At 37.5% G+C, this 7364-nt stretch overlaps 1 protein-coding gene across 1 annotated transcript; it reads left to right on the forward strand.

The window, feature by feature from the left end:
- The first annotated feature begins 293 nt into the window (after window positions 1–293).
- On the forward strand, window positions 294–6592 carry LOC307010081 (uncharacterized protein). Its single transcript, XM_079634465.1, has 17 exons — window positions 294–312; window positions 474–560; window positions 705–843; window positions 1366–1461; window positions 1548–1931; window positions 2038–2139; window positions 2215–2447; window positions 2541–2719; window positions 2819–2909; window positions 3392–3739; window positions 3840–3957; window positions 4244–4335; window positions 4435–4552; window positions 4828–4935; window positions 5221–5409; window positions 5547–5723; window positions 5939–6592. The coding sequence occupies exons 2-17, from the start codon at window positions 486–488 to the stop codon at window positions 6151–6153; spliced, it is 2664 nt and encodes an 887-aa protein (XP_079490591.1). The 5' UTR covers window positions 294–312; window positions 474–485; the 3' UTR covers window positions 6154–6592.
- Window positions 6593–7364: the final 772 nt, after the last annotated feature.

Below are 7364 nucleotides of genomic sequence, written 5' to 3' on the forward strand. Positions count from 1 at the left end.
TTTTTGTTTTTCTTTGTCCAACAGCTCCTGTTTTTACCCACCATCCTTCCCTGTTACCTGTATACCTTTATAAGAAAACCAACGGCTCTTTTAAGAGCCACTCCTATATTCCTCTTACTACTTCTCTCTCTCAAACACACACACATACACCCACACACACTCTCTCTCTAAAACACTCTCCCACACACACACACTCTCTCTCTCTCTCTTTCTTGTCTCTCTCTCTCTCTCTCTCTCTCTCTCTCTCTCTCTCTCTCTCTCTCTCTCTCTCTCTATATCCATTTATTTTTTCTAAAGCTTCACTGTCTTCAAGTAAGTATTACTCTATATTCTTTATTTTTCTTTCACTTTACTCTCTCTCTCACTGTCCAAATTTTTTTTTTAAATTGAGTTTTTATATAGCCTAAAGCCACCCTATACTCCGTCCTCAATTCTTTTTGTCTGACCGTGTTTTTAATCTTCCTTTCCAGTAGAGTATCTTTGAAATGGCTGCTCAGCAAGACAGAGGGAGAGTAGATGATGCTATTTTAATTGCAGACATGCTTATTGCTCAAAACAAAGTGAGTATTTTTTTTAGACAGTGCTCTTCCAGTATTGGTAATAATACTAAAGAGTGGCAATTAGAGTGCAAAATTTGAATGAACTGCTCAAGAGTTGGCTGTATTTCAGTGTTATCATACAATGCTCACTTTCTGTCATGCAAGGCAAAGGAAGCGAAGGGCAAAGCAGCATCTGCTAAAGGCAGTACATTTAATGTCCGATGGGTGGAGAGAGATGCTGAAGGACGTCCACTGCTAAAAAGAAGAAGAAGTGGAGAGACACGAAAACGTGCTTCAGCTACAGGTAGTCCATGTCTTCCAATATGATTTGTGATTACCCACCACCCAATGCTTCTTAAATAAGTATAACTGTGCCCATTGTATACAGAATTCAGCTTGCTATTTGTTAGGTAACATATATATGGTTTTGTGTCACTTTTAAAACATAGACCACTAAACTGTGGGGGCTTCCAGTGCACAGCTTTTTCCTTTATTTATTTTTTCTATGGTAAAACTTAATAGGATTTCTGTTTCCGGTTTTGAATCATTTTCCTTTAAATACTGTATGTTAAACTGTGCCATCAGAAACACCACATGTTGGATGTGTTACTTATGTTATTGACTTCACTGTAATGCTATGCAATTACAAAGAAATTAAGTGGAAGTGAAGCAATCAGTGTCAGCTTCATGCTGCTAACAGTTCAAGATTATGTCCAGATTATGAGGGGGGAAAAAACGTTTTGAGATTAATGGAATTGTCAGACTGTATTATGTGCTTGTAAGATATGAAAATTGTTTACTCTTTCCTTTCTATCTATCTTTTCAGTTGTTTCCGTGGTTGGCAGTGAGGATGCTACTCATTTTGAGTCACCTGAGGAGGTTCCCACAGTTACCCAATCAAACTGCTCTCAACACTTATTCGGTAAAATGTTACCTGACCTTACTGTAATTAAGCAAGTTAGCAGTAAGCATGAAAGGAATTATTATTTTCTTATTTCTGTCTTTTAGACAGTGAGGTGCAGAAACTGCAGGATATTCTGACATCAGCAGATGTTCAAGGTACCAACAAGCATCCTTCAACATCCACATCATGGTGCTTGCGCCAATCTGTAGCCCAAGATGAGTGGCGGAAAGCAAGGTCTTATCACATCAACTGCTTGCTGTCCTGCAATGTGGCTCCAGAAAAGAACTGCAGCCACTGCACATCTCCTGCCGTCATTCGCTGCAGAGACTGCATGCCACAAGAGTGGCTGTGTATGGATTGTGACATACTCATACACAAAAAACTCACTCTCCATAACAGGGAGTCCTGTATTGAGGGAGTTTACAAGCCCATTGAGCCAACAGTGTGCTGTGTAAAAAAAGATGGCAAATATACACTGGTCAATCAAGGTAGTGTTTTGAACCTTTTTGGAACCTTTTAAGTGATTAAAGTTTTTTATCTTAATTGTACATATTTTTAATGCTTTCTCACTAATTATTTATCTTCTCCTTTCAGTATGTTTATTGCCTACAGTGAGACCTGTCCAATTATGCACTTGTGACCCTTCAAACGTCACAGAATCAGCTGGCAGAGCAATCATTTTGGTTTGCATAAATGGTATGAACTATGGTTTTATATAAAAAAAAATTATTGTCCCTTTGTGTGTTAGAATGTTCTACTTTTTGATTTTAGGTCGGTATGATTTGCACTTGCCTAACTTGCTGTGCAGATTATGTCTGGCTCATTGGACACCTGACATGAGCGACCTAATAAGAAGTGGGTATTGGCCAGCATCTGTGAATGCTGACACGCTGTTTTCCGTAGATGTCTTCAGCTCATTTGAAGAAATGAAAACTGTTGCACCAGGTTTATCGAGACAAGGTTTTTTGCGGATGTTGGAGAGGAGGACCTGTCTCTTTGGAAGGGTAAGATCAGTGTGGATCAAAGTTGCCTTAAGTAGAGATGGGAGAACATTAGTGTAGCTATTTAATTTTACTCTTTACTAATCGCATGTACAGACTGGGAAAATACATGGAGACGTATTCCAAAGAAGCTTCATGGAATACACATTCTGCCAGTACCAGTGTGAAGAAATGGCCAGTGTAGAGCACTTCACCTGCCCGGCATGTACACCCAACATGCTTGCTCTTTGTGCAGATGGCAACAGAAAAGTGTACCGATTTCGGCAGTCAAAGGGGTTAGTTGTTTTAAACTTGTAATTGTTTTACTTAATGTAAAGTTAACAGAACATATAATGTCTGACACTGAACATATTTTTTTTTCTTATTCTATTAAGGTCAGAGGAACCCTATTTTGATGGCACCTTCATTGCCAAGGACACTGATGTACACCATTTTGTTGATGAGATCAGGAGTAAAATGAAAAGTGTTAGTGTTGCAAAATTTGAAATGTATGATTGTTGCTTTATTAAATATATATTGTATCCCTAGTTGGTGTAAGCTTATATAATACACACTAGTATCTTAGTTTGTTACAAGCACTTTGAGCATGGTGCACTCTTTCAAGCAATCTTGTGTTGAGGTTTGAAATTAGATATGATATGTGTGGTGGCATCCAAAGTGGCTAGTTTAGTAGCTCATTCATTATGTAATAGCAGATCTCTGTAAGAGATAGTGACTATGCATGTAGTTTGTCACCCTGCCTTTCAACTAGTTTGTGTTGCTAGAGTAGAGAAAGTGTAGATGCATTTTCTGAAGCTCCTCTTTAGTAGTAGTTTGAAAGTAAACCTTTATTGTCACCGATCGTTACAAAGATGCCAGTTGGTGTGATGTAACCTGACTCATCCTGATGAATGAAGTAACTAGTTCTAGCAACTTTCAGTTTTAACCAGAATTATTTTGTCATGCAGACTGCCGGCAAAGGGATCTGTGGAGCCAGTCAGTGGTCTGCTGCACGTGAAACGTCCAGAAGAGCAAGCAAATTGGATGAAGAGGGCCTTGAGGTGGTTGTTTGCAGACACGGAGTGCTACTCAAGGCTCTTAACATGTACAGGGGGGAAATATTTCCTTATCCGCTGTACCTGCAGAAGGAGCTCCAAGCAGCCACAAACGGACAGTTCTATTGCACGGATATTGCTTGCAAGTATTGGCCTTACCTGGAAAAGTTGGCAGTCTCCATGTTGGAACTCAGACCTTTACTGCAGATGAGACCATTCCTCTCTGTCATGCATGCCAAGGCTCATTCAACCAAGTGTGAGGTACTGCATATTTTTTATCATACCATTTGAAATTTTATTTTTATGACTTATATAATACACTGTATACTATTATAATATAAGTGCCACCCTAATTTGTTAGATAATCTGGAGTGGCAAAAATCAGGAAGGAGCTGGCACAACTGCAGGGGAGGAGGTCGAAATGGTAAACAGCTACCTGTCTCGGTGTGCCCTGACAACCAAGTACATGACAAAATCTGGTAATTGTTGCTTATTTATATTATTTTAGGAAACCTGTCTTTTATTCTTTCTTCTTTTTATTGTTTTTATTCTTTCTGTCTAATACTTTGTACTCTAAGATTGCAAATATTATATATGATTTATTGCAAATATAAAGCTGGAAATTTTCTAATATGATAGTAACACATTAATAGAACTGCATTACATCTCTCTTAAATTAAAACTCAATGGTCAATGTGTGGATGAAGTAAAATGCCATGAGCATTAATGGGACTTTCCTCCATCACATCATTCTTTTGTTTAAAGCCAGGAATGACATGCTAACTGTCCATGCTATTGGATGGAACCGACGGAAGCAGGAAGGCCTTCATCTTGCACTATCCAGCAGATATATCAAGGTATTATGTTGTGTCTGAGTTATGTATACAACACTTTTCATGATTTTTCTCACTTTTTAAGATTGCAAAGGCAGAAATCTTTTTCTTTTTTTACACCAGACTTTCAAAAAGGCTGAGGCTGAGTCTCAGAGACTGGAGAATTTGAGCAGTGAGCTGGGGTGTCCTGAGAATATCTTGCATCAGTGGGTAGATGATGTCAGAAAATGGGCTACTGACGGTACAGTATTTTATAGACATTCTTCTATGTAGTTTACTAATATTGCAGTGTGATAATTAATTGTGTAACTGAGAATCTTTGCCATGCATAAGGATTAAGTAAGGACGTGTCGTCCTGTTTTTTTTTGTTATAAACTTGTGGTCTTGTAAGCTCCTTTGAGACTGTAAACAGTGATTTGGGGCTCTCGACAAACTTAACTTGAACTTCAAACTGTTTAAATGTACAGCCTAAAATACATTATAATCATTTACTTGTATTATTGTTGTTGCTTTAAGATTCTGTAGGTACCAGATGTGAGGATGACCAACATGAACTTCAGAAATCTATAGAACAAATGTTTCTTGGTGTTCATCAAATAAAAGCCAGCCTTTATAATCAGACTGGTATGTTGATAACTCATCTAATATTTATGTCATTTTTATTACTTGCAGCTGTCTTATCTGTATTGTTTTGGTCTTAACGTGTTTTCAGGTCCTTAATTTTAAAATGTCTTCCTTTAAATTTTACAGATATTAGGCCTATTACGCCTTTTAAGTCATTCTATTTTTTTTACATTTTAATTTATTAATTCTTTAGTCAGTTATAAATATTAGTATTTCATTGAACTTTCTGATATCTGCATACACATGCTTGTGCATCATGTTTTCTGTGTTTTGCCATTTTTATAGACAGCAACAAAATTCGACACTTGCGTCGAAGAAAATTGTGGGAAGAGAAGAGAAAACTCTTGCAAACAATCAAGCTCTACAATGAGCAGGTGGCAGATGAGGAGCGCATCGTTGAGGAGAAGGTGGAGAGCGGGCTCTCTGTGGGGGGAGGAGACAGTCTAATATGGCCATGGGAAGTGCACAGCAGTGGTATGTAGCAATTTCTAACTAAGGCTATTTTGCACCCTGCACCAGGTTATGGGATGTACATACACTAATGTTTTGCCTGCTGTTTAGAATGTACAGGTCAAATTTGTATTGAAGGGATGTTATTTGTGTGACTTCAGAATCCAGCAACATTCTCACCAAGAAGAAGATTTTTGATGTGTACATGTCAAAAGTGCGGCTTCAAGAGGAAAAGATCATTGTGATGAGGGAGATGAGACAGCACTGCACCTATCTCAGAAAACTGGCTGGAAACATTAGGACAAGGATATCAGAAATGTCTTCTGGCAGAAACTGTGGTAAGAAGCGAACTGTTATGAGATTCTTGCTATAATGCTTTTGGGGATCCTATAAAACCCCTCTCACTTTGAGATCCTCTAGTGTTACATTATGGCTTCCTTGTTGCTGGATCTAAATGGTCTGTACTTCTTTAGTAAACTCAGTTAATGAATAGCTCAACAACACTAACTCAATGGAAGTATTATCATGCCTCGCTTTTAATTTTTTCTTCTAGGCAGTTTAAGTGAAGAGGGTCATCGCGGGCTACTGTGTCTTCTTCAGAAAAGGCTTGCAGATGTGGAGGAGAAGTTCCAAGTCGTATGCTCAAGTTACAGCCTGGCTTTAGGAACAAATGCTGCTTCTCTGCTGGAGGATGTGCCCGAAGAGATACCGGAGGACCATGAAGTTGATTATGAGAGTTCAGATGACAGTGATTTTGAAGCAGTGTAAATTAGTGCTTAACTGGTGGGATGCGTTTAGACTGCGTATCAATTATGACTGGACTGCAGGAGTGTTGCAAGGAAAACATAAAACGTTTTGAAGTGCAATGGATGTCTGATACAGTGCTTTTATTTTGGACTATTGTTTCCTGCAGTGTGTAGGTAGCATTAGCTTCATAGATGGATAGGAAACCACTGTTAATACATTTTTTATGTGATTCTCCAAAACTCAGTTTACAAACAGCAGGTCGGTTTTTAAGTTTCACCCTCCGATGTTTTCACGGACTATTTCTGCAGTCAACTGTGGTGCTAGAGCTTGCAAATGACAGCAGCCTCTTGCAGTGGTGACTTCCCCAAGCTTTACCCGTCTCATCTTGTCAACATAATGACCTTTACTGTACAAAAATGTTACACTTACATTGATGTAATAGTTTGCATGTTTTATACTCTATACACCTGTATAATGTTATTCACAGTGATTGTGGATACTTTTGGAATAAACCATTTACTGTAAATTACTGATTTTTCATTTTTCTCTTTGTATGCCAGTTGTATACAGGGTACATAACTAAAAGTAATCACACAAAATAACATTTTCACATGTTAATTGTCAAGTAGGTATAGAGTTATGTGTTGTATTAATTAATTAGTTAATTATACCCATAAATAAGACAAGTTTTTCATTATCCTGCTGCATAACTTTGCTCTGGATACAATAATTAACACTAGACAACTGGTGTTGTAAATATCAGCTTACAATCATAAGCAATTTGCTTTCATTTATGTCTGGCATTTTATACATACCGGTACATATATTTATGTATTAATGTCCTTGTGGTCTTTGTATAACATATAACTTTGTTCTTTACATTGAAAAGTGCTATGCAAATAAATTTATTTGTATAATTATTTTCTGTATAAAAAATATATTTAACCTAAAGAAAACGAATAGAATAGGTTAATTGGAGACTCATAAAATTGCCCTAGGTGTGAATGGGAGTGTGATGGTTGTGTGATGGACTGGCTATCAGTCCAGAGTGACCCTGCCGCTCTCCAAAATGTCAACGAAAACATCCCTAGCATCTAGTGCCTCGATTTCAACATGAAAACACAATTTTTAATAAAGGATAACATACTTTATAACATATAATGTTTTAATATGTTAAATTATTTGTTGGTAATGTCAGTTATTCATATTTCTTTCCCTAACATGTTTTTTTT

Source organism: Phoxinus phoxinus, assembly GCF_949152265.1.
Source record: "Phoxinus phoxinus genome assembly, chromosome: 14".
Taxonomy (NCBI): domain Eukaryota; kingdom Metazoa; phylum Chordata; class Actinopteri; order Cypriniformes; family Leuciscidae; genus Phoxinus; species Phoxinus phoxinus.

Coding starts and splice junctions, on each gene's coding strand:
- LOC307010081 (XM_079634465.1), top strand. CDS start 486: ATGGCTGCTCAGCAAGACAGAGGGAGAGTAGATGATGCTATTTTAATT. Junction 3,958..4,243: donor CAAGTACATGACAAAATCTG/GTAATTGTTGCT, acceptor TTTTGTTTAAAG/CCAGGAATGACATGCTAACT. Junction 4,553..4,827: donor CAGAAAATGGGCTACTGACG/GTACAGTATTTT, acceptor TGTTGCTTTAAG/ATTCTGTAGGTACCAGATGT.